Genomic DNA, 27,498 nt, shown 5'->3' with positions numbered 1-27,498 from the left:
AATAATTTGTTTCATTGAATAAGTATAACAAAAGGTTATGGATGGTACTTAAGCATCAGGTAAAATTAGACAGCTCTGGGTCAAAACACTGGGAGGATAGGAAATGCCATTATGTGCTACCCTTCATTTGTAAAAAATTAGATTTAGGGGAGACTATGAAGTAAATAAAGGTTCTAGAGTAGAGAGGAGGATACAGGTCAGGCTGAGGATTTGTCCTTTCACAGGGGACACTCTATTCCCAGATTCGGCAGACACTTGAGTTTGATATATTCTGTTTAATCACTTACTACCATGTACCCAAATGGTAGAAAAAAAGATGCAAGGAGTAATAAGTAAGCAGTGTGGTTTGGTTATGACTGAAAGTATAGATGTCCTAACTATCTAGGAGTTAAAGTCTCAATCTATACACAAGGATGGATTTTATAAATTACTCAATTCTATTGACTCTTGCCTAGCTAGTTAGGAATTTCCTTTTCCTCCAAACTCAACTTTTGTTGTCAAAATAATCTATTCACCTTTTGAGTGAATTATAAACATTATCTGGGAAAACATCAATTTTAAAAGTCAGACAAGAATGCTGATTGTGTAGATGGAATCATAAGAAACATGAGAGTCCTCGTACCGTGCTGTGTTCCTCTCCATTCTCCTTTCCTACTACCAAGGACACATGTTACTTTTTGAATATAATCATATTTCTTAAAAAAAAAAAGACCCCTGAATCTAAATGAAAACTATTTGTGCCTGTCCATTGACAAATTATAGGAAACTGTGTTTAGAGCATCTTCTGTAATAACCTACTTTTATCAATAAAGGAACTAGATTTTAGGAAAAATCAGAGTCATAGTAAGGTGCATGAAAAGCAAACTCAGTTTTTAGATCATCAGTTATTTTTACTCAATTATTTTTAAAGCCTCTTCTATAAATATGAGAAAAATGATATAAGGAAAGCTGTGCAAATATGCTGAACACTGGAATCCAATTCATTGATCACCATTATGTCTTTTATGAGAAAGGTTATTGCTGTGTAAGCCAAGCCTTCCTCATACTGGGTTTGAAGACATTTATTGTTAAAGATTTCGTTTTAATTTGCTTCCTTTTTTTTTTTAAGTAACTTTCAGGTTTCTTTCCTAGGGGAAACCATTTTTTAATCCCTCCCCTGATATTTTTCAGTTTACTTGGCACAAATGACTTTTTAATCCTTTTTTTAGGCTATGTTAGATGCCAGTAAAATAAATTATCCATGTTTGTGTGTGTGTGTGTGTATGTGTCTCTGTATCTGTGTGTATGTGCTTGTACGTGTTTATGTGTGATCTGTGTTAAATATTTTAATGGATTCCTTAAAGACATGCAGCATCCGAGCATCCCAGCATCCTGTGCTGTTAAAATCAAGTGTGTGCAATGTCTCACATACCCTCAAAGAAATATTTTCACAAATATTGACAGCTAATGGATTTTATTAATCTCTTAAGGTATTTTGTTTGCTTGTTTAAATTAAAGCACCTTGTGGAGGCAATTTAACAGGATCTTCAGGCTTTATCCTTTCGCCAAACTTCCCTCATCCGTACCCACACAGCAGAGACTGTGACTGGACCATCAGTGTGAATGCGGACTATGTTATCTCCTTGGCCTTTATCAGGTGAGTTCCAAAACTTCTCCGTGTATAAAATCTTTTCTGGTTAGTTTGCTCTGGCATTTGTACTAGGTAAGATTTTATTTCTTTTAAAAAGTAATACCAACACGAATACTTTACAGTGGATGATTTAAAGTGCTGGTTGAGAGACCAGTAGTTCTGCAGGGCAGGAGTGAGGAGGTGAGTATCCTCACCAGATATCCAGGTGGGAATGATCCTGAGGTCTATTGGATGACAAATTTTGATCCCAATCATTTTTAATTTCTCTCTGTACTTAATACTACTGGTTTCAAAAAAAAGCAGCTGCTTTTCTTACACTGTAAGATTAAGCAGTCAGTGATTAAATGTTTTTGGTCTCATATTTTCTGCAACGAAACGTTCTTTCTGCCATGGAAGTAGTACTGATTTGAGAAATCAAACACTTTTCTGTTTCGTTTAAGGTTATTTTTTTTCTGTTTTTTATGAAAGAAAGAAAGAAAGAAAGAAAGAAAGAAACAAAGAAAGAAAGAAAGAAACAAAGAAAGAAAGAAAGAAACAAAGAAAGAAAGACTTGTTTTTCTTATGCGAAGCCAATATTTTATCACATAATATGATGTCTTTTGATTTAACATTGGGGGATACAGGAGCTGGGAGTTTAGGCCAGAGACAGAGCTGCCAACCTAGATAGACACAACTACGGATTCAGTCCCCAGTACTTCAAAGCAGGCTGGACACAGCTAAAGATTTTACGGGGGCAGTGGGAGGACAAGGTATATGTTTGCACTGTTTACAATGCCAGAGTCCTTCCAGATGGGAAGTTTTCTTCATGTTTATAAGTATTGCTGTAACTAGTAAGTTTATTCTAAGTACCATAACAATTATTTTTATCTCCAGTACTTTAAAGAGGCTTGGTATATGTGTAAAATATTAAGCTCAAACATAAAATATAAAATATTTTCTAATATATGGTAGCCAAGTTGAAAAACAGGTAATTTAAAATTATAAAAATTAGCAAAATGTGGACTTGCCACTTTTATTACTCATATTTGTTAGTATGAATGCTATATTTTTAATTCATATAATTCACATCAATTAAATAAATGATATTTGTTGATGCCGAGATAATGAGAATGAGATTGTTGGTTATTTCACTACATTATTGCAGGGACTTCCTTGGTAAATAAGATTAGTATTCCCATTTTTTGCTATTGAAGAAATTGCATTTTAAGACACTAGAAATTATCAAGATCATGGCTTTGCTTCTTATAAATTAAATTAGCTAATAAATTGGGAATAAAAGCCTATACTGCAGGAAGTATAGGACAGAAATTTAATTTCCAATTCTGTCATTTATGATGTGACATTAAGGAGAATTTTGACTTTTAAGAGTTTCAGCATATTCACTGGCAAAATAAAAACTACAGGATTAGTATGATCAAATTTTATAAAAAATACCGTAATTCTATAAGCGTACCATCTTCTCAGTGTTGGTATGTAGTAGAGGATGGCCTTGTCAAGCATCAATGGGAGGAGAGGCCCTTGGTCCTATGAAGGCTCCATACCCCAGTGTAGAGGAATGCTAGAGCAGGGAGGTGGGAGTGGGTGGGTGGGAGAGTACCCTCATAGAAGCAGGGGGAGGGAGGAGGGAACAGGGGGTTCCCAGGGAGGGGAAAACTGAGAAAGGGGAAACCGTTTGAAATGTAAATAAAGAAAATATCCTATTTTTAAAAAGAAAAAGAAAAAAGTGTGAAAGGAGACATTACAAATAAGATCCTAAATTTTCCTAAAGAATTTTTTTCACTTTATTTTTCAATACTTTAAATATTCACACAAGGCTAAGGTAGGAATTCAATGAAATATCTGGTATTCACCTTTGAAACTGCTGTTTTCAGTATTCCAAACACAAGAACCCATTGCTGTGTCCTTGGCAAAGCACTTGTTTCTGTAGCGCCTCTGACAGTGAGATGAGCAAGGAGGTGGTAAAAATCAAATTTTCTCAGTAAAAGAGGAAATTCAGAATGCTGTAGTCCAAAGCAAGTGAAATCGGGCCTACCCTGAGAGCTGCTATTAAATATTACTAGTTACCAAAATTCAGGCCTCTGACCCATTGACAGGATTTGAGACTAACTAGTTGAATTTAGCAAGCTTCTTAACTTAACAAAATAATGTTTGGTAAGTTTTTGTTTTGTTTTGTTTTGTTTAATTTTCTCATGCCCCTTGTATAGGAAAAGTCTAGTAATTTATCCTTCATGCCATCTTTCTTCCTGACTATTTATGCACAAATAAACTGACTAGTACTAGAAACCATTAAGAGTAGAAAAGTCACAGAAAATTGGCATTTTTATATTGTTTATTTGAAGTATCTTAAGTAAATACAGATATCAGGAAGTTACAGCAATGTTTCCTTGATGTCATCTTAACATTAACAAACTAACCTGATTTCACTTGCTATCAGGAATTGACTTTTCTTAATGGCCTAAGCAAGTTCATATTTTTCTTTCATAAGTTCTGAATTTCTAAAAATATATAAACAGTACTAACAATATGGAAATGGATTATCTAGTTTCTAAATATAGGTAAACCACAATCATTATGAAATAATATTCATGCTTTTTGATGTGAAAGTTTACTGTGCAAGATGTTTTCATACCTAGAATGTGAATTTGAATCATCTACAGTGTAAAAGTCATTGTACCACTATCTAAATTTTAAAAATCTATAAATATTATTCCTTTGCATTATTCTAATAGAAAAATATACATATAAATTTTTCATCAACAGATGCCTAATATAGAGTGAAGTATTTTACTGCGCAATTTAAAAACAGCATTTACATGTTTTGTTTGATTTATTCTGATACCTAGTATAGTTTAAAATGCTGTGCTTTTACGACTTGCAATGAAAAGAGTTATGCCTTTATTATATAAAATACATGGTAAATTAAAAGCATATATATATATATACATACATACATATATACATATATATATTTCACTTTACTAATGTAAAGCATCTTACAAAATAATATGTAAGTTAGAAAGTGAAGAAGTAAAGCTCAAATATATAGTTTATTCCTAAGGCCATGCCATTTCTCCAACTATCACATTAATCTGGGGTTCCTCTTACATATACTGTCAACATGAGGAATCTAAATATCATGACAACTTTCTCTTTGATACTACTTATTGGCTAGTCATGTCCAGTACGTGGTTTGGTTTGGTTTGGTTTGGTTTGGTTTGGTTTGGTTTGGTTTGGTTTGGTTTGGTTTGGTTTGGTTTGGTTTGGTTTGGTTTGGTTTGGTTTGGTTTTGGCAGATAAACTTCTATATCAGACTTGTTTGTCAAGATTGATTATTCTTTAGCTCTACAACTGCTTTGGTAAATACCCTTTTAGTAAAACCCCTCCTTTTTCTCTTCTAGTTTTAGCATAGAACCAAACTATGACTTCCTCTATATATACGATGGCCCAGACAGTAACAGTCCATTGATTGGAAGTTTTCAAGACAGCAAGTTACCAGAAAGAATAGAAAGCAGCTCAAATACCATGCACTTGGCTTTTCGGAGCGACGGATCTGTCAGTTACACTGGATTTCATTTAGAGTATAAAGGTAAGTGTGCACATTCAGTCTCAGCATCTTGATTAAATTGGAATTACGCTTACAGGATAATAATTTTGCACTGGATGTTGTTAGCTTTAGTTGTATGTGCTGCGTAGAGCTTAATCTCACAAAAGAGCTCTCAATGTGGTTTCCCATCAGTGAGAAGGAAATTAGCGTTTCTCTAATTACTGTCTCGAAGATATGTAAGTGGCAAACAGATTACTAATTAGTATATTGTGGTAGCAAGCTAAGGCCACAGAATATTGAAAGATAAAGCTACTTCACTGAGGAGACTTAGGTTTTATTAAAGTACTTTATTTTAGAGATCGCTTTTGCAAAAGTGAACAAAGAGTAGGATTCTATTTCAAAAATACTTAATATTTTAAATATGTTGCTAATAAGAGAGTTGGGAAAAATGTAGAGATAGCTATGTCTCTGAAAAATAATCTTTATAGTTGCTTTAAAATGTCCATGGATATTTTATAAAATTTGTCTTCTGAATCACAGACTATTTTATAATAATGATTTATTACATCTTGTTTTAAGCTCAAATTAATCCATAAGAGACAAATTGTATTCATTTTTGGCTTACCATGTGATATTTTTATATAAATATGTATCATGTAGTATATAAATCTGTCTCCTTGTGTGCTTTATTTTTGTAGATTTTGTATATGTGCACATGTGCTTAATTATGTGTGCAGTGGTGCATGCACATGTGTGATTGGGCAGTGAAACTAGAGGAGAACACACTGTTTGCTGCTGTATTGCTTTCTACCTTACTCTCATGTGATAGGGCCTATCTCTAAGCCTGGAACTCCCATGATTGGCTAGACTAATTTCCACTCATCCTCAATAATCTATTTCCATGCTCTACACTCACTATTGGCGTTCTAATTTGTCTTGTGGCCTTTTACCAATGTCTTAAGAATGCATACTTGTATTTCCGTAAAAAGTGTTCATAGGTCACTGAGCCAGCAACCTAGACCCAAATTAATTTTAATAATAAAATCAAGAAAGTTGTTTTAAAGCATCTACCCAGTGAATAGAGTTGATATAGTGGCATATTTCTTTACAAAAATAATCCCTTATTTTTGTTTTTAAAAGTCAAATATCACAGAAACAATGTGATTTTTTTTTTCTATTTGCTATCGGACTTGGGGTTCTTCTGTTTACAACTTATGATATAAGAAATCATATGATATAAGAAACCTCTTTGAATTCTGTTGGACCTGTAAGTAGGGAAAAGGAATGTTCCCAGGTCAACAAATAAAACAAAAACATATTTGTTATCATTTGGGAATGCATACAAAGATTCCAAGGCCAGTAATAAACCCTAAACATAAGCATGGTTAAAATGCGACTTCATTTGAAACCTTGAGTCTTCTGTGTGGCATCATCCACAGGGCTAGGTACCAAGTGGCCTGTCCATAGAGGAGTGAACTGGCTACTTGCACAGGCAATGAGTATGTGGAGTTAAAACTCTATTGGAGTTCTCTGCAAGTGTTAGTTGATCTGACCGTGAATATGGCAATTTTTTTTCATAAATTGGCTAAAAATACAGCTGTGCACTACACAGTCAATGGTACTTATAAGAGCTGGTCTTGAACACCATATGACTGTCTCTAGTGAGAGGATGGTCTCCATACCCTCTGCTAGAACTCTGCTAAATATCTGGGAGTAAAATTATAGTCAATGCTTCGGATAGCTTTCAGATATCCTTGCTTTGTGATTTTTTTTTCAGATTATATCATGTCTTTATTCTCATTCCTTCCATCCTCTTAATCATCCCGTGTCCTATGACCCACTGCTCTCCTTCAGATTCATGACCTCCTTTTCAGCCTGGTAATTTTAAAGCTTATGTCCTCCTAAACCTGGATTTGGTGCTTAACTTTTTCTTTTTAAAAATGCTTATCCATATTTTGATACTCCCTGAATGTGGTGACTTTAATAAAACTCATCCCTATAAGCTCGTATATTTAAATACTTAGTCAGAAGGACTAAGATGTGTGAGCTTGTTGTAGTAGGTGTAGCCTTGTCAAAGACAGGGTTTCACTAAGGGTAAGCCTGGAGACTTTAAACATCCATTCTAGGCCCAGTCTCTCCTTCCCTTTCTTGCCCTGATGATTAACCGGGATGCAGCTCTCAAGTACTACTCAAGCACCATGAGTATTGCCCCACTTGTATCATGCTTCCTGCCATAAAGATAATGGACTAAATTGTAAGCAAGCCCCCAATTAAATGTTTCCTTAATAAGAGTTGACTCTGTCATCGTGTATCTTCACTGCAATAGAACAGTAACTAAAGCATCTACTATACTCTCTATACTTCATTTGGTTTATACATACAACCGTTTCATTTTCATCATTCATGTATTGCTGGTTGTCTTCGTTCTTCTAAGTGTTTAACTATTACCCACACACACACACACACACACACACACACACACACACACCTGAATATATTTACATATACAAATACATTTACACATATACATACATATGTATAATTTATTGTACTCCTGAATATAACTATCTTATAGTTAATTTCTGTTTCATTTCTGATAGATTATTCTAGATTTTACTGCTGCCAAGGAATCATGTAGAAAGAAATTCTTTTATGGGTCTTCATGACTATATATGTAAGAATCTTATTGAGATGTTTGGGTTTATGCTAGTAGGACTATTGAGTCAAAGACTATAAAATGCTACAAATTAGTAGCATATTGCCAGTTTTTTAAAAAATTACCGAGAGGTTTTTCCCACTCACACTAAACTTTAGAGAGTTAGAATTTGAGAAATTTAAGAGATTTGAAAAATCAGTTACTTTATGAATTTTAACATTGTTAACCTCATAGTTATTAGGTCATTGGCATTTTATTAATTTTCCCTAAGGCATATTAAGTTGAATCTATCTCTCTATTTTGCACATTGACAGCTTCTTGTTGGTTTGTGCATTGCTACAATCACAAAATTTGTAATTTGTTTATTTTACTTATAGGAAATGTTTTATGTTATGGAAGTTCATATGATACCTATGTCATTTATGTTACATTTTATACTTGAATTCCACATTTGGTTAAAATGGAGCATACTACTTTATCTCTGTATTCCTATGTTGTACAAGTATCTAAAAAATTATATTATATTTAATTTTCATTTTTTTCATAATTTATACCTTTGATATCTTCCTTTAAAGTACCCTTCTTGAAGACCACAACAAAGTGTGAATGCTTCAGTCCTACTCAGAAGGGGAAAAAATAATACTGGGAAGTAGAGGGAGAGAGGGACCTGAGAGGGAGAGAAGAGGAGAGGGAAAAGGGGGGTCTGGTTCAGATAGGGGAAGAAATGGGGGAGAAGTACCAAGGGTCAGAAATTTGAAAGGAGGTGTGTAACAGTGAGGGAACTGGAAGTAGCCACTAGAAAGTTCCAGATGCCAGGGACCCAAGAGGTTCCCAGAACCAAACAAGGAAGACATTATTCAGAGTACCCATAAAAGAGTAGATAGAACTTGTAAAGACCATATCCAGTGAATAGGCATGGCCCACGTTGAGGGATGATGCTACCCACTCAGCTCAAAAATATTAATACAGAATTAATACAGAATTCTTCCTGTCAAAAGGAAATGCAGGAACAAAGAGTGGAGCAGAGACTAAAATAAAAGCCATCCAGAGAGTGCCTCATCTAGGTTTATTTTGGATCATGGTTCCAGAGTTTTCTGGCCCTACTTCCCTAGCTACTGAACAGTCAGTCATTAGGCAGGGCCATCTCCTTTACTGCCGACTTTGAGTTGTTTACCTCATGGTAGATTAGAAGCAAAAGAAACAAAGGAACTCAGTGTGAGATACAGTCACAATCCTCCAGGGCTTGTGTCTCCCTTACTCCTTTTACCTGCTTTGTTACAGCTCCTGAAATTTCAACAATAGCTCCCTCAACAGTTAACTAAGCCCAAGGCAGTGAGCTTATAAAAAGCACTTAACCAGAACAATTTAGTTTAGTTTAGTTTTTTATTTTTTAATTTTTTCCTTGATACCTGTCACAACATTTTGAATCTTGAATTTATTTTTAGAATTAAGCTTCTACTACACATTGCATTTGATTGCCACCATGTTGAACTAATAAATCATTTGGGAATAAATTGATGTATGACATTTAATCTTCTCATCTATTAATGCAACCAGTCTCTCATTTACTCATGTTTTCATTAACGTCTTTCAGTAATGGTTTATAATTTTGTCTATAAGTTTTTTCTCACTTTAATTAAAATGTCATAGACTTAACAGGTAATAAGCAATGTCTTTATTATTAGATTTTTCTGGTTTCTTAAAAATGAAGGCATGATGACAGTTAATAATTTCTTTATATATTTCAATTTATTTAAACCTTTTATTGATATATTTTTGTAGTATTTTGGTCTATCCACATAAACAGAGTTATTTCTGTTTCTTTTTGTTCTGTTTTCATTTAATTTCTATTTCTTTGCTTGTTTAATTTTCTGTTTTGGAACTTATTAAATATCAGCAATTCTCAACACCAATCTTGTATTCTAAATGATAATTTTAAATGACCTAATTCAAAACTATATATGCAAAGCTTACTCTTGATTTGGGGCAATGCGAATAAAGACATAAATTTTAGAAAAGACCTTGTATATTCAGGTTTATTTTGAAGAAATATGCATTAAAATCATTTTCTTCTATGACTAATATTTTTTTTGGAAAAAAATTGAAGTAAATTGCCTAAAGTTATTTGACTGAGCAAAAATGTGATTCCACTCCATCTCAATAGTCCTGTTTCTTATCCATTGAGGAGTGTTACCCTGGGGTATTATTTGAAAGGTATACCTCCTTCCTTCCTATAGGAGGAATCTTCCTACTGAATACTTCCACATATACTAAGTGAATGGAATCTTAAGAACCAAAATCCTGTCTATCTTATTCACACTCATATGCTTATAGCCTACAGTTGTCCATGTACAAAGGAACTATGCAATGATTTCTTTGTCACTTGATAGATTTTGATCACTGTAAAACTATTTTTGTTTAGTTGTTTGTTTACTTTCACATTTGATGATTAAGAAAGCATTATAGTAACATTTTGGGGATATAAGCAACTCTAGAAATGTATTGCTCTTCTTTGTGTTGCACAGGGGAATTTAACTTTTGAATATATATATATATATATATATATATATATATATTTAACTTTTGTATATATATTTTTTAACTTATATATATTTATATATATTTTCATATATATTATATATATTATATATATATATGCAAGGTGAACAATTTATGCATATGTCTACAAAGAAGGCAAGGAGGAAGGATAGGAAAGATGAGAGAACTAACTAAGGAAGAAGTGTCGTTACTTTATACCTAGATCTAGGTTCTACTGTGGGTTCTAATTTAAGAAACATTGCCCAAAAGCCACAGAATGAAAAATACAGGAATAGTGTCTCATAGAAATGCTCAGGGCAGCTATGCTAATTGACTGTAGCATAGTTACTCTGAAAAACTAAGCATCTCTTCCTCACAGTCCTATTATGAAACCATTTTTCATATAGCCTTGCAATTCTCCATGAGATGAAGCCTACTTACCTTATCTTAGCTAAATGCAAATTCATGCTTACTTCTCACCTAGTGTATATTCTATAAAGGTAAATTAAAATATCACAGAAGAAGCTTAGAAAACATTTTTATCACCTAATATATTTACTTGGAAAATAAAAGGAAAACTTTATGTCTTTGATTTGTTCATCACAATAAAACAAACATAATATAGTATTCATAAAAATAATTCTAAGATTTTTTGGTCCATAACATGCATCAGGTATTACCAATTTTTCTAGATATAAATGTTATGACACACACGGTAGTAAACAAGGACAGTCTTATTTTTAAAACTGTTTACCAAGGTTTTTAGAAATGTATAAAAATCATAAGATAAATGATTTCATTCACATTGAACCTAGCAATAAAAAACTGCAAAAACAATAGTATAAATATGTCAATATGCTTCTTGAGAAAAGCCAAGATATTTGCATTTTAGTTTGACTGCCTTGTTATTAAAAGTAAAAAAAAAAAAAAAATCAGCAAGGTTCTGTATACTTTGTAGAGAAGAATGTTAGCAAAAGTAAGATAAAGTAGATTAATATTTTGAAATATTAATTCAAACTTTCCTTTCTCCACAGAGTAACTTCAACTTGAGAAAGGTTAGGTTACTCTTTCTTTTAAAATTGCATTGTTGTTTTCTGCCTTATTCACTGTGAATATGCAAAATGAAAAAAATTACTCTTACAAAATGAGAAAATTAACCTCTGAATACATGAAGGTCCATTTTTTGTTGAACTATTTTAATAATCACCGTACTGGATCTCTTCTAAAACCAGTATTTTTAGAATAGTTTATACTCAAACTAAATGCTTATTCTAGAACATCTCTCAGTAGCTGTCTTCAAGACTTTCTGGAAATACCATCAACCTTTAATAATACTAGTATCCCTTGTAAAAACAGTGTTTTGTTCACAATCCATGCATACCCCCCCACACACACACATTCTATCATTTTATATTATTTATACTTAGCCTAATAAAATTAGACATAGCTGTGAGTCTATATTTTTCAGAGATGAATAATAGAAATATCGATAACAATCAATACAGATACAAGTATTTTAGTACTAAGTACATACTACACCATGGTATCTAAAGTGAACCATGCTCAAACAGATAGACACTTAGGACCTATGATGTGTAAGACATTTGAACAGTTACTGACAATACTTTATTTGTGTAGAAAGTTAGTTTACTGTTCTTTGTAAAATTGAATTGCTGGGGTTTTGTTGTTGTTGTTTTGCCAGTGCAATGTTCAGTATGTAGAAAACTGAAGTGTTGCTTTTAAAGAAATTCCTGGTAAGTTGACTTCGCAGATGTGGAACCCAGGGACAAAACATACCTTGTTTTGTGAGGCTATTCCAATGTGAACATGAGAAAGAACTTTTGTGAATGTATGGATGTTTGTGCATGCTTGTGCCTGAACTTAGGAAAAGATTAATTCACTGAACTAGAATCGGATTTGATTGTATCCAGGCTGCACATTGTAGCACATGACTTTCTTTTCACAAAATCAGCTCTGTGTTCTCTCTAAATACTTGCTGTAGCTGCTGTTCTTCAGGAGATGAGCAGCCTATAAAAGAATCACAGATAAAAAATGTATCTCAAAGCAATTAATACTATGACACTGTTTTACAGCAAAACTCCGGGAATCATGCTTTGATCCAGGCAATATAATGAATGGTACCAGACTTGGAATGGATTATAAATTGGGGTCAACGGTCACCTATTACTGTGATGCTGGCTATGTTCTCCAAGGTTATTCAACACTAACTTGTATCATGGGAGATGATGGAAGACCTGGATGGAATAGAGTCCTACCAAGTTGTCATGGTAAGAAATTCAACTTTTGATAACTTTTATTATTACATAAAATATTCTACATTTTTAAAAGTCAAGTCTCTAAATTACAAATACCAGTATGTTATAGGCAATAAGAAGAGTTTATGAAATATTGAAAAAAGAATTTCATAACAAAATTTTTAGAAGAGTGTATATATTCTTGGCTGTCTCTATAGAAGTATAGTTTGTGTAGCAAAGGTGTTGTCTCAGTGCACAGCTATTTAAAAATGTTTTGTTTATTTTAAATCATCTGGATTAAGTGATAATTTGACACAATTAGATAAATGTAATATCATGTTATTGATGTGAAATTTTATTTGAAACAAAGAACAAAACAATGTTTATTTTCTTAAATAAAAAGCTATCTAAAAGAAAAACAATACCACAGTGTTTTAAAACTATGCACTTGCATACAACTCTGTATAACAAGGACTTGCAGGGACAAGCAAAGATTTCACTGTAGAAGAATAATACAGACATATAAGTCAGTTGAATGACCTTAATGCATTGTGCCAAGGTGCACACAGGCTATTAAAAAATGATGTCACCTGGGAAGAATTTCCAAGTATGAGTACCACCAGTGAGTCATAAAATCAACCCATTTAGTCATAACCATGATTTTTGTAGTAGATATAGATTTGAATCAAATATAATTGAATTATAAATAAAAGAGAAAAATATTCAAACTCACAAGACAAAGCAAAAGAAATTTATTTGGGAAATTTTTAGTTGTATGTACAGGTATACAAATTCAATAGATATATGTATGCTTATGTGCATAAATGAATGTGTGTATAGCCATGAATCTATTTGGTCATGTGTGCATTGGGCCATTCTGTAAAAGTAGATACACTACCTTGGATTTTAGTTTAAGAAATGAAATAGAGAAAGGAAAAAGTCCTTGATATGATGATGAAATAAATGTATTGTCAGTGTCTAACAAACATCTAATTATTATTGTATAATGTATCTATTTGATATAATTATGCATGATTATGAATTCATCCAAGTTATTTCTTCTCTTTTATTTTCTCTTCCCTATCTAATTAGGATATTTTATACTTACCTTCAAATTTGTTTGTATAAGAAATAAAGAGCCAAATTCTGATATAAGGTTTTAATCTCGGGATTTAGGAAGTGGAGCTATATCAGTTCTCAGTGAACCTGGGATCCATAGGAAAATCCAGACCCCAAAACAATTAACTACTTAAAAACATCTAGTGAGATAGCTCAGTCATAGGTTGAATATTAATGATATATAGGTAAGTGAATCCTTTTGATACAAAATTATTTAGAAATACCCATTGTGGTAGTTCAAATTATGCTTGGCCTGGGGAGGGGCACTATTAAGAGATATGGCCTTGCTGAAGGAAGGGCATCACTGTGGGGGAAGGCTTGGAGACTCTCCCACTAGCTGCCTAGAAAACGGTCTGCTCCTGGCCACCTTTGGAAAAAGATTTAGAACTCTCAGCTCCACCAGCACCTTGGACATTGACAATGCTTCCTGCCTTGATGATAATGGACCTCAGAACCTGTAATTCAATCCCAATTAATGTGGGCCTTTATAAAAGTTCTTGGTCATAGTGCCTATTCATAGCAATGGAAATCTTTACTAAAACAGAAGTTTGTACCAGGAACTAGGCATTCCTTTGATAGGCCTGACCATGTTTTTGTTTGGAGGAATGTGGACTTGGAAAGCCAGGGATTGCTTTAAGTGGGATTTAATGAGCCACCGTATAGGAGTATGGAAGCATCAGTGCTGAGGGTAATTTAAACTCTGAAGATTATTCTTCTGATATTTTGGTGAAGAATGTGACTTTTTGCCCTCATCTGCAGATCCTGCTGAGGCTGAGGTAAAGAGACTTTTAGTCATGACATTAACAAAAAAGTGTTGAATTAACCAAGTTTAGACTTTATCACGATGGTTTACTCTTATGAAGAACATTCTGATCAAGAGTTGCAGCTTAAAAATAGAAAAAAAAAAGTACGAAATGTATGGTTCGAGTAATAAAGGGGCACCAGTAAATGAAGTAGAAGTGAATCCTGTGTTTGAGGAGATAGATTAAGGGACTGGTCATCTAATTTCGACAAGGTCCCATCTAGCTAAGCTTATTGTTTATGTTTGAAGTCAAACAAGGTATAATTTGGACTTTTAATCTGGAATGGAATGAACTATGATTCAGAAATGGAGGACACACTTTTTAATCCTGATTTTGAAGCTAGAAAATTTAGGCTTTTGATCCAGATCTTGAGGCATGGTAGCCATGAAAAGCTTAGGCCCAGGTGTGGTGATACATGTCTTTAATCCCAGGAGACAGAGACAAGCAGATCGCTCAGTTCAAGGTCAGTCTACAGAGCAAGTTTCATGATAGCCAAACTTAGGCAGTGAGAGAGTTGGAAAACAGAACGTTGGTGATAATGTAATAAACCAAGGGGGCCATGCTTCAGCTCCATCAAGCAGCAAAACTAGACAGCTTTGGCCACGTGGCTCTGACTTTAGAGGCAAAAATAGAAGGGACTACTGGAAATATTGATGCTGGTTAGCTGGAGTTAATAAATTAGTGATGATTAAGAAGAGAACAGCATCAGTGAGGTGAAGACTTCTGGAAACTGTTTTCTGAAAGCACAAAGAAGCTATATTCTAGAGATAGCCAAGGTTGTTTCTGGTGTTGCAGATGTATATGGTAATATCTAAGAGTCACCCAGGTTGTATTGGTTTTGAAGGGATGAAGGAGTCATAAGAGCAACTGAGGCTTGGCACTGTGAGAGGCCATGGAATGCTATTGGTGAAGGTGCAGCCTCAGTTGTAGTTGACAGCCCAGGACTGAAGGAGTCATGCAAAGAAGGGCTATTGCAATGAGGGGTTATCGATAAAGTCTAGTTGCAAAGATCCCAGTGTATTGGAGATGTCAGTTCCATGAACTAAGCACCAAGAACAGCAGCAGTAGAATTGAGTCCACCATATCCTGGAGTGTTACAGAGAGTGGAGCTACAGAAGTGACCCAAGCATTTGAGAAGCCCAGAAGATCATGTGTTAGATCTCAGATACTGGAACAAGAAGCTGTGAAGTTGAAGTTGCCGTGGAGACCCTAATTTGTGAAAGATGACAGAGCTGTGGGATATTTGCTGAGGAAAGCTGCTAACAGAGAGTGGAACCAACCCAAAAGAAAGAAGCGTGTTTTAGTCATCAAAACAGAAAGAAGTTGGATATCTGAAGAGAGCTTCGACATCAGACTTGGAGATGCTGAGTTTGGATTTTGCCCAGCTGGCTTTTGGTATTGCTTTGGTCCAGTATTTCCTCACTATGACATTTTGGAATATTAATGTATATTCTATGTTGTTAGAGGCATGTGATCTGCTTTTTGATCTTGATTTTATAGGGAATTATAGTTAAGTAATTGGATGAACATCAAAAGAAACTTTCAATTTTGAACTTTTAACATTGTTGAGACTGTTATAAACTATGCACAGTTTTGAACAACTTAATATTTACTACAGTTAGAGAAAATAACTTGTAACTTAGAAAAAGATACATTTACTATTAAATAATATTTTTAAACATAAGTTTAGCTGTAGGCTTTATTCAAGAGTTAGATAGTATATCTGATCATAGAATATATTATATGACTTAAATTACAATATTTTATAAAGTTATTTAAAATATATTACATAATTCAATGTATTTGCTATCTCACAAAAAGAATTAAAAATATTTTAGAAGACTAATAAGACTAATAGAAACCTATTTATTTCCTTAATTGTAATTACATATAACATTAGCTGCCTTTCTAATACAGTAATAACATTTAAGGGTGAGTTATTGCCTAAGTCATATATAAGAGGTCCAGAAAAATTCATTGTTCTTAAAAATAAATTGGCAATTTTAGGAAAAATGTTCTATGTATGGGTGACTAAATAATATTACAAAATTACTTGCTGGGCGGTGGTGGCGCATACCTTTAATCCCAGCACATGGGAGGCAGAGGCAGGCGGATTTCTGAGTTCGAGGCCAGCCTGGTCTACAGAGTGAGTTTCAGGACAGCCAGGGCTATACAGAGAAACCCTGTCTCGAAAAACAAACAAACAAAAAATTACTTATATTTAATTCAATGATTCTCTTCTCTGCCCCATTGCAATCTTTTTGTTGACAATTTGTTTTTTCTAATAAACTTTCTCAAATATTTATGAAACTTTCTCTGAATAAATTTGATGTGTAATTGTGTCAGTCAAGTCTTTGATAGAAAAAAGTTATGTGTCATCAACTCCCTTCTCTTCTATGTCTCTTCCAACTGTATTCTCCAGTTGCTGTAGTGGTTGCTTCTGCTATGTGTTAGTATGTTCAGGCTTCTATTCATTATTTTAATACCAATGGAGAATTAGGTTGCTGTTTCTGTACAGCTTTTCATACTAGGTCTTATTCAACAGAAAAAGCCTAAGGATATTAAAACATTGCCAGGGCATATTAAGCTATGTTTTAATGTTCAGTAGCTGATAGTTGACTGTTAGAATATGAACCATAATGCCAAAAATAAATACTTTGTATATCTATCTTTCTTGGTGTGTTAGGTATTGAGATCAACACTTTGTGCTGTCTTTTTTATATAAGACTTCAACCACCTGGTTATAGTATACAAACTCTTATAACACAACTTTGTTTGACATCTTAATGTTTTCTGAGATTCACCCCAGAAAAACATAAAGTGCTATGGAGTTGATATCTACCAATTCTGGCTACGGATACGACATTAATTTATATACACAGACTCTTATAAATAGAAGACTTATGAGCGAGAACAGAATCATAGAAATTTACAAAATTCAGAGGTGTTAAAGCGCAAGTTTATTATCTCTGTTTAGGATTAAATACTCATTTTAAATCTCAGAAAATATGTTTTAAAGAGCTTAGGATAGACACATGAAGATTTATGTTTGTCAGTAGTAGGTCCAAAATTATTGCATTGTGCTGTAATTTCTGCTCAGGAATGAGAAACCCTGCAGTTTATCACAGTAGATTGTCACATATACTAGAAGGCAGCAGAACATTATATGCATACCCACAATTTTCTTTAATTTAACATAAAAAAACTGTTCTTAGAAAACATTCCTTTTCTTTGTACTTTCAAAAGCATCTGTTGAACAAAAATGTAGTTGTTAACAAACATATGGGATTAAAATAACACTCACGTATGAGCATTATTCATAAACCTCATTCAATATTAAGAAAGGAAGTTAAACTAATCCCACTTAATTAAATCATGTTAACTTATTTTAGCTGAAGGGAAAGTGTATACTAGCTTAGAGCACTGAGTCCTCTATCAGGTATAACCTCTAAGTTAGCCTGTTTCTTCTATTTTGTTCTCTATGTAGTAGTTTATGAAAGTAAAGATGACTTGTAAAGCATTCACAGGATTACATGAACATGAATTCAAGGACACCAATGGCTTTGCAAAAAACAAAAACACAAACAAAAACAAACAACAACAACAGTCCTAAATATGTTATAATACTAAGGTCCAATTGATCTGCCCCATCACATTGGTTCTCCTTTCCTCTGCTTCCATGGATACACTCTACCATTGGCATCATTGTTTCTCCCAACCATACATCTCTGTTCTCACTCATAGCTTCTGCAATTGCTGGTCTCTTAGTCTGAAATATTGTCTTAATTTTGCTTTTTGTTCTTCTTATAAACACAAGGACAAAATCAGCTGGGGAGGAAAGGGGTTGTTGTTGTTGTTGTGGTGGTGGTGGTGGTGGTGGTGGTTGTGGTTGTTGGTTTTCACTATGAAAAAAAGCAGACATAGTTGTTCAGGTAGGAAATTAAGGAGATAACATAAAGGAAAGCTGCTTACTAACTTGGTCTTAATGGCTGGGTCAGATTTCTTTGTGTAACCTTGGGTGTTATGGAGCACACTCCAAAGAACAGACTGGTCTAGAACTCACAAAGATTTGCCTTCCTCTCCCTCTCATGTGTTACTATTAATGGCCTGCAATTCTATAACTCATGATTACTTGTCCAGCAGTGACACACCCTATAGACTAGGATCTCTCACATAATCATCATTCAAAAAAAGTGGTCCACAGACTAGCCTACAATGGCCAACTGGTTGGAGGCATCTTCTCGATTGACATTCCCAGTTCCCAGATGACTCTACATTGTGTCACACACATGTAGCACAAATCTAAGCATCAGAAGTTATATTTTCAACTTGTGCTTGACTATGCTTCTCACTTATTTTAAAATATAAATACTTGTCTTGTAGTTAAAGAAATTTCTAGTTATTTTTGCCCTGATTCATAGATCTCAGAATGCAATCAGTATCTGAAATCACAACTGTATACCCATAATAAAAGTATCTCTGATATACAAAAAGACCCAGGTATGCTAAAGGACTCAGAAATTTGAAAGTTAATCATAAAATATGACGTGATTTTTAGTAGTAAACTATCAAGGGATATAGCTATGAACCGTAACACTTTCAAGTTTGTAATCTGATGAAACACAGACAAGCAAGGGCTAGATTCACAATGGAAGGTCGAAAAAGAGCCGGTAGATGGGTCTGACTAACTTACAAAGACTTTAAGTCTTGCTACAATCCCAGAAGTAGGAAATGATAGTGTTCTTGTTTTACAAGTAAAAACAAAACACAAACAAAATAAAATTCAGTTGTTGTTCAAAGTCATGCTTTTTAAAAAATTGTCTCACAGAGCTTTTATTAGACCATTGGATGAGCTCTCCAATGATCAATCTTAGGAACAGTATGATAAGATGGAAAGATGTCATTGAGCCTCAGTTTTATTTTTGAATGATTTTATATATATATATATATATATATATATATATATATATATATATATATGTATATGTATATGTGTGTGTGTGTGTGTGAGAGAGAGAGAGAGAGAGAGAGAGAGAGAGAGAGAGAGAGAGAGAGAGAGAACACTGTCACTGTCTTCATACACAGCAGAATAGGGCATCAGATCATACTACAGATGATTGTGAGCCACCATGTGGTTGCTGGGAATCAAACTCAAGACCCTGGAAGAGCAGTCAGTACTCTTAACCACTGTACCATCTCTCCAGACCAAGCCTTAGGTTTTAACACAATAGAAAGCTAAACTTCTAATGTTATCAAACAAGTTTTGTTGGTGGAGTTGGGAGAGGTCTGAATCCAAAGAATTCACAGAATGCCAACCTGTAAGACTTCTTGTTCCCGGAGTTTGAGTTAAATTGAGAAAGATGGTGGACAGGCTAGTGAAGCTGAAATAAGAGGACAGAACTAGAGCTTCCTTCTGGATGAATGAGTGAAGGATAGTATGGAAATGTATGATACAATGAGAGCCCTTGTTGTAAAGTTTCTGCCTTTACTTGGGGAATACTACTTCCATAAATGGAATTTTTTTAAACTAATCTTTTGGTCATATTACTAATCAATTTAGAAAAGTGTTCTTAATTGGCTTTTGAACTCTCGTTACTTTCATTTATTTTCCTCAAGCGTGCCTCTTGTGTGGCAAAAAGTATTTCTCTTATCTTTCTTACCTGATTCCTATTGTATTATACACTAGATTTTATTTGCAATTGGATGCACTGAGAATTTGAAGCCAGCCTGGCCTACATGAGGCCCTATTTTAAAACCGAGTTACTGAATAACTTCACATGGTTTCCATAGAGACAACACATGTTCAATCATAGTACAGTGATATGTAAACTCTAAACTAATACTGAATAAATATTTTTATTTTAGCAGTATTTTAGCATATTTTTTTAAAAAATCTCACAGGCACAGGAGAAACAGCTTAGTGGTTAATCCAAGTCATGCTTTTAAATACTTATTGTGCTTTTATGATATTACATAGGTGGGATTTTATTGACTTTTAAAAAATTTCTACAACCTAAGAATGCCCGGAATATTTTTGTTGGTACTTTAGTATACTTTGTGCAGCCACACAGAATATTTGACTGTTGTTTATTGAAAATACATACACTTAGCATAGTGTTAGAGCTTGAAATTTTACATCTGGATTTCACATCTGAGATTCACATCTGGATTGGTCCTTCTTGTCCAATCCAGAAGATGTACTGGTGAAATAGAGAGGAAAGGAAGACAAGTATAGGCCTTCCTGCAAGACAGAGGTGGAGGTAGAAATGGTGTGGGCCTGGGGGCAAGACAAGTGTGTGCCTTTCTGCAAGATACAAAAAGACAAGGGAAAAGCTTATAATAGAGGGATCCTGGAGGGTATGCAGACTCATCAATTCTCATTAACTTATTCCTCAAATAAAAATCTAGTCTAATTATAATAGCCCCATTCTGTGCAAGAGGGAAAGGCTCTCAAGTCCTGATCTCTTCTTAGAGAACCTGCCTGTCAGATTTGTCCTGAGTGTTGTATTTCCATTACAGAAGTTTGGCAAACATATTCAAACTGTAACCATTAAAAAACAATCTTATAATAATATGTGGTATCAAAAACAAATGGTTAGATGAAAGGTTTTCCTCTTATTTGGGGAATATTACTTCAGGCTATATAGAGCAGTTAAATTAAGACAAATTTATACAAAACTGCTAACTAAATGTCTAAAACGTGTTTTCACATTTCTTCTCACATGTAACTTTGATTAAAAAAATACTGACCTTAATAGATACCTTTTAGCCATAGTCTAAGCAATTCTTTTGAAAATATTCAGTGCTGTTTCTCTTGAAATAACTTTGTTTCTTAACAAAATAATTTTATTTCACTAATACTAATGTAAATCCTATCGTATACTGTAAGTGTTCATTCACTCAGCAATAATGTGTAAATCTGTCAAACAAATATGATCATATATAGCTAAACAAATCTTCCCAAATCTTTTATTCAGATGTGACTTGATAACTAAAAATCATTTTTAAAAATTACAATTTGCTTCATTTATATGTGTATACATATGTGCCATACATACTTCCATGTAGAGATCAGAGGAAAACTTAAAGGAAACATTTCTTTCCCTCTACCATAATATGGATGGAAGTCAATACAACAGGCCTGGGAATGGTTCTTTCCCTCTACTAGCAACACGTCCCCTATACATCTGAACTAAAATTCTTTTTCCAGAGGTCTTAGAGGTATATAAAAACTCTAGAATAGTGATCCATTATAAATCCATATGTAGCTTACCTAGTTAACACACTGAGACTTCTCGCATTTGCTGTCATTTAAATTTTTGACCTAATTAAATCATGAAGATGAAAGATTCACAAAATCGAGCTGTACTCCTAAAGACTTTTTGAGCATCAACCATATTTGCCTTTCATCGGCAGCACACAGTCATTTTGTTTACAGACAGAAGACACTGATGACACAATAGTAAATGCAACATATTTTGTGCTGTGGAAATACAACACTAGGATAAAACCAAAGTATGCTTTGTTCTCATATTAGGGTGAAAATATTACTTAAAAGAAAACAAAAAGAAAATCTGGTGTTATTGAGGACCTGCCATTTTCCAGACACTCACAAATACATTATCTATCCAGAGAGTCTGCCTCAAGCACAGCAGACTAGACATCATTAATGATGTTGTGAGTATATCTCTGATGCTGTGGATTAGTGCTATGTGGAACACCCCACATGCACATCATTTTCCTGAAAATCAATGCTCCTCAGCATGTGCATTTTTGCTGTGCTTCAGTTCATATTTGACCCACATCTTCAGAAGGATGGTGGCATGCCCTTGATGTTATTATCATAGTCACATCTCTGCAACTCTAAGCTGTCATATAATCTGTTTTTAGCTTAGACTTCAAAAGGGACCTTATAATATGTTACTGGTTTTGTAGCAAATGGGAAAAAAACATCCAAAAAGTTGAATTAACTCATGATTGTTTTCTTTACCACTAAAGTAAGTAAAGTCTAGTAGTAGTAACATTAAAGTCGTAAAGACATTCAAATATTGTGGGCAATAAGACAAACTAAGTATTATCAAATCTTACTTCTACTGGTGACGGAAATCTGGTGAACAATTCTTTCTAAATAACCTAAAAATTAATGAAAGCTATGTCATTATTGAATAAACACATCTATAATGCAGCACAGGTTACTGGCAATCTGCAAAAGAACATACAAAGACTAAACAGAACATTTTTTCTTTAAGGAATTTTACAGGAATTAAAACAACAGAAAAATGCCCAGCATGGTGATAGATGCCTGTAATTCTAGTAATTGGGAAGTTGAAAAATTCAAGATCACCTTTTGCTATATCATAATTTTTGTCCATCTTATAGTAATTGGTACTTTTTCTCAAAATTAGGAACTACTACTACTACTACTACTACTACTACTAATAATAATAATAATAATAATAATAATAATAATAATAAATAAAATTATGTTTATTGTATTTCTATGAGAATCTCATTGGCATTTTTGTTTTTTTGTCTTTTGTCTCATGTTACCCATGAAATCCCCAGTTTTATAGTTCTACTGGTCAGAGAGCTGGTTCACCTTACATTGTAAACTAACAATGTTTTCAATTAAAATAACATTATCACCTCAAATCCATTAATGTTTCCCTTCCCTTTTTTAGATAAAGAAAATTTTACTAAGTTACAGTTTTAGCTCCAGTGATCAAAATTCTCCAAGATTTTCTCCAAGATTCCTAAGGGAGAATTACATTTATAAAAACGCAAAATTGAGCTGTGTGTCAAATGAGATTGGTCCCCATCCTCAACACACAATTCAGTGAATTAGACTAAATTGTCAGAAATGTTAGTGGAGTGTGAGGGTGTTCTAAAGAGCCTCATTTCAACTCAAGTACAAGGTATTTCTCCCCAGTTCCAAGCCTAGTTCAGGGACTTTTATGATTCAGGAAACTGATATATCTTATCAGAAATAAGTGAAATAAGGAAGTCTCAAATACAGATAAAATATTCTTGATTTTTATAGGACAAAGCATACCTCCAGAAAAAAATTCCTTGGAGGATTAGAGCAGATAAAGAATGAGAGAAGGCAAGGCGGTAAAGAATCATATAACTGGAGTAAGGATTTCTAAACTTGGTACACACCAACAAAACCTTAGTTCTCTCTTAGAAGTGCCATTTAAGTGCCTAAGCCCAAAGGGAAAAACTGAAATTTTAATTCAGTATATGTATCACAGGATGCAAATACAATAATGAAGGCATACAGAGAGGAGGCTACTGAGATAGCATTGACCATGCAGTGTGAGAGTCACAGTTTGCATCCTCAGAAGGTACGTAAATGTAAGGCAAGAGTGCTAACCTGCCTGTTGGAAATAGGACAACTTCAGAGAAAGCTGGCTACATAAACTAGATAACTGGTGAGCTCTGGTTTCAATAGAGAGACTCTGCTTTAATTTATAAAATGAAGCAGATATTTGACATCAACCCTCTGCCTCCATAAGGACATGCACATACATGCACATATATGAGTAACCACACATGTACCCACAGACATGTGAACATGTTTATAGACATACACACAACACATAGACACACATAAACCCATTTTTGTGCTTCTTTTTTATTTTAACCAGTTTGGTTTTTTTCCTTTTAAAAATCTCATACATGTTACAATGCATCTTATTAATCACCATCTCCCTCTCCCTTTCTCCAGGACATCCAACACAGGAACATATTGTCCAACACCTTTCAAATTTATATCATTTTCTTTTTATATCCCACTAACTCCATTTAAAGCAGTTCGTGTGTGTGTGTGTGTGTGTGTGTGTGTGTGTGTGTGTGTGTGTGTGTGTATTTGTGTATAGGGCATCTATTGTATCATGAGAAAACTATCTGTGCTCTCTCCATTAAAAAAAAAAAGTAAATCGTCCTCCATCCATAGTCATCATCGCTTACTAATTTTCGGGTAGGGGTGTAGCACCTATTTCATCCATATTGGCATTTGTGAGTGGCTTGTTCATGTCAGTAACTACAGATGCTGTGAGTTTATGTGTGAAACAGCCATGTCATGTCCACAGGCCAGACTCTTACACACCCTCCTCATCTTCCAGTTGTACACTCTTCTTGCTCCCTCTTTCACTGTGTTCTCTGAGCCTTCAAAGCAGGGGATAGTATAGATTTCCACCAACGCCTGAGCTCTAGCAGTCACTAATTCTCGCATCTTGAATGAGTCTGTATTAACACTCTGCAATGTGAAGCTTCTCTGAAGAAAATTGAGAGCCCCACAAATCTATAATTATAAACATAAATATTGGAGCAAAAGCTGGTGTGCATATGCTTCTGGTACACACTTTTAATTATGACTTCTAGCAGCAGGTCTGATAATGACTGTAGTTTACAATATTGAGGCGCACAAACAATATATTGAGATATGTGCTTCTATTATGATAAAAATAATGATATCTGTAATTTCTGCTGGTGATAAAGCAGGGTACAGTAGCTAACATCACTATGCTTTGACTTCTATATTAATATTAACAAGTTGAAAAATGCTAAGCCTCAGGTAGAAAATAATTTGGTTAGGATATAGATAACATGTAGACTACATTTTTTTTTCCTATGGAATCCATGGAACAAAGAAAAGATAGGTTGTATAATATGGACTTGTTGGTAGCCAGATGTTTCTCATGTGTCTACCAATATTGCTTCTTGTATCTCCCCTGGACTTCTAAAGAAGTATAACAGAAAAGATAACCTCATCCATATGATCCTCAACAACCAGCCAGAGATCAATACCTTGAAAGAGACTTGAATTGAAATGATTCTGTTTTCCTTTGGGAAGCAATTGTGTAGTTTTTATCCTTGAGGCATACTAACAAAAGTAAAGATGTCAGCTCTTTACTTTTTTACTGAGGATAGCAGCATGCTGTAGAAGGTACCACAAAGACCATCTCTCTCTCCAGGAAGGAGTAAAGCAGTTAAGGAAATTCCCCGCTGCATTCATGTCTATGCCTTGTAACTTCTTGGAACTGTTGAAATCTAATTGATGTTCTTAAAGCCCCAGGAAAACTCGTTACATCTTCCAGAAAATTGCAAAAGAAAGGAGTCAGTTGCTCAATCATTCGAGCTGTGTTTAGGTGTGATTGAACATATGCTCTCTCTTGCCATTTCAATTCATAGTTGTCTCTCTTCCAAGAATGATTGGTAAAAAGTGAAGCTCAACTTTAAGACTAAATATTTTATTTTTATTTCCAAAAGGATGAAGTTTTATCATCATCATCATCATCATCAATCATTCAATCCTATGTTACCATAAAAGGCTTTTAAGATTTGATAATTTTAAATTCCATGTATTCATTCAATGGGGAAATATTAATAATGCATATTTTATTAGCTTTCTTTTAAAAATAATTTAAAATATTTACTTTATGTGTATGAGTATACTATAGCTGTCTTCAGACACACCAGAAGAGGGCATCGGATCCCATTACAGATGGTTGTGAGCCACCATATGGTTCCTGGGAATTGAACTCAGGACCCCTGGAAGAACTGTCAGTGTTCTTAATCACTAAGCCATGTCTCCAGCACTGATTTTCTTTCTTAATATAATATATTTAGCAAAAGTCCACTGTGTATTGAGGCACCATACTTTGTTTTAAAGGTACAAATAATACTGAAAGTAAAGAAACATTAACTTAATATCTCCAATAATCTAGAAATAGATATAAATATTAATGAAGCATATAAACAATGACAAATATGATTTTGGATGTCAGTTTTTCTCCTAAAATTACCCAAAAAAGTACTATACAAGAGTAGGTGCTTTATATAACATTTAATTTAATGCAGACTTCCAAAGAAAGCAAGACTGAGTTGAAGTTTCAGTAGAAAATACTACAAAGAAATTTTTTTATAGAATAACTTTATACAAACATATTTGTGTTTTAAGTAATTTCAAAAAATAACAGATTAGCATCTCTTAAAATGGCTCAAAAAATCCAATTCTAACTAAACTGCATGAAGGATTTTAGCTACACAAAGCATCAATAATTCACTAGCAGTCATCTTAAGTGGTTGTCATTGTCATGTATGCTTTATCATGGAATCACAGGTTTGTGCCTGTTACAGAGGTGTGATTGCAGGAAATGAAGGGTGGCTACTTTCGCGTGATGAAATTCTTACAGCGACAAGGAGAATGTCTAGGAACTAGATAGTCACATTGGTTACACAACTTGTCAACAAGATAAAGCTCACTTGAATTTGCACTCTAAGCAGTTGACTTTTATAGTATGTGCATTATATCTCAATGTCTAAAATGGAGAGTCAAAATCAATGATATTGCATTCACACATTAACCATCTGCATCATCAGGGATGCTACTAAATTTCTATGTCAGAAGAAAAGATCTATCCAAGGATGCCAGCTAACTCCTAGCATTTGCTATTGAAAGACTCTTTCTCCGGAAGTATACACTGATGGGAGTCATACCTCACAGAATTATTTTGGGTAAATGGAAACCTTTCTGGTCAACAATATCAAATAAATGTGCCCAAATAATTCATGAGGTGACAGAGGTAGATCTTACAACCTGTTGATTTTACATATTTAGTCATTAATGTGCCTTACATGGCTGGTAGTTACCATGTTGTGAAGAAAATAATTGCTATTAAATGTAGCATGAAGGACTAGAGGATGGGAAAGATAAGACAAGATCTCCTACTTTTTTTGCAGACAACTTATGTATTATTTCTGAAACACACACAGGGATGCTCATAACCCTTTTTAACTACAGATCCAGAGAACCAGTGTCTTCTGGACTCTGTAGGCACCTACATTTACCCCAGTATCTCCCCTCCCCCCCCAACACATATAATCATAATAAAATAAAATAAATGTTTGAAAATAGCTTCAAAATAATATAAACTTATAAAACAAAATTA

At 34.0% G+C, this 27,498-nt stretch overlaps 1 protein-coding gene across 1 annotated transcript in view; it reads left to right on the top strand.

Moving 5' to 3' along the window:
- The window catches only part of Csmd3 (CUB and Sushi multiple domains 3), a 942,208-nt gene that overhangs the window by 668,553 nt on the left and 246,157 nt on the right, over positions 1-27,498 (top strand). Inside the window, 3 exon segments of the mRNA XM_076912208.1 lie at positions 1,498-1,636; positions 5,029-5,216; positions 12,462-12,656. Of these exon segments, the coding sequence (XP_076768323.1) occupies positions 1,498-1,636; positions 5,029-5,216; positions 12,462-12,656 (522 nt within the window).

Source organism: Arvicanthis niloticus, chromosome 13 (genome assembly GCF_011762505.2).
Source record: "Arvicanthis niloticus isolate mArvNil1 chromosome 13, mArvNil1.pat.X, whole genome shotgun sequence".
Taxonomy (NCBI): domain Eukaryota; kingdom Metazoa; phylum Chordata; class Mammalia; order Rodentia; family Muridae; genus Arvicanthis; species Arvicanthis niloticus.
Note: the sequence above shows the minus strand (reverse complement) of the source record. Positions and strands in the feature narration are given on the sequence as shown.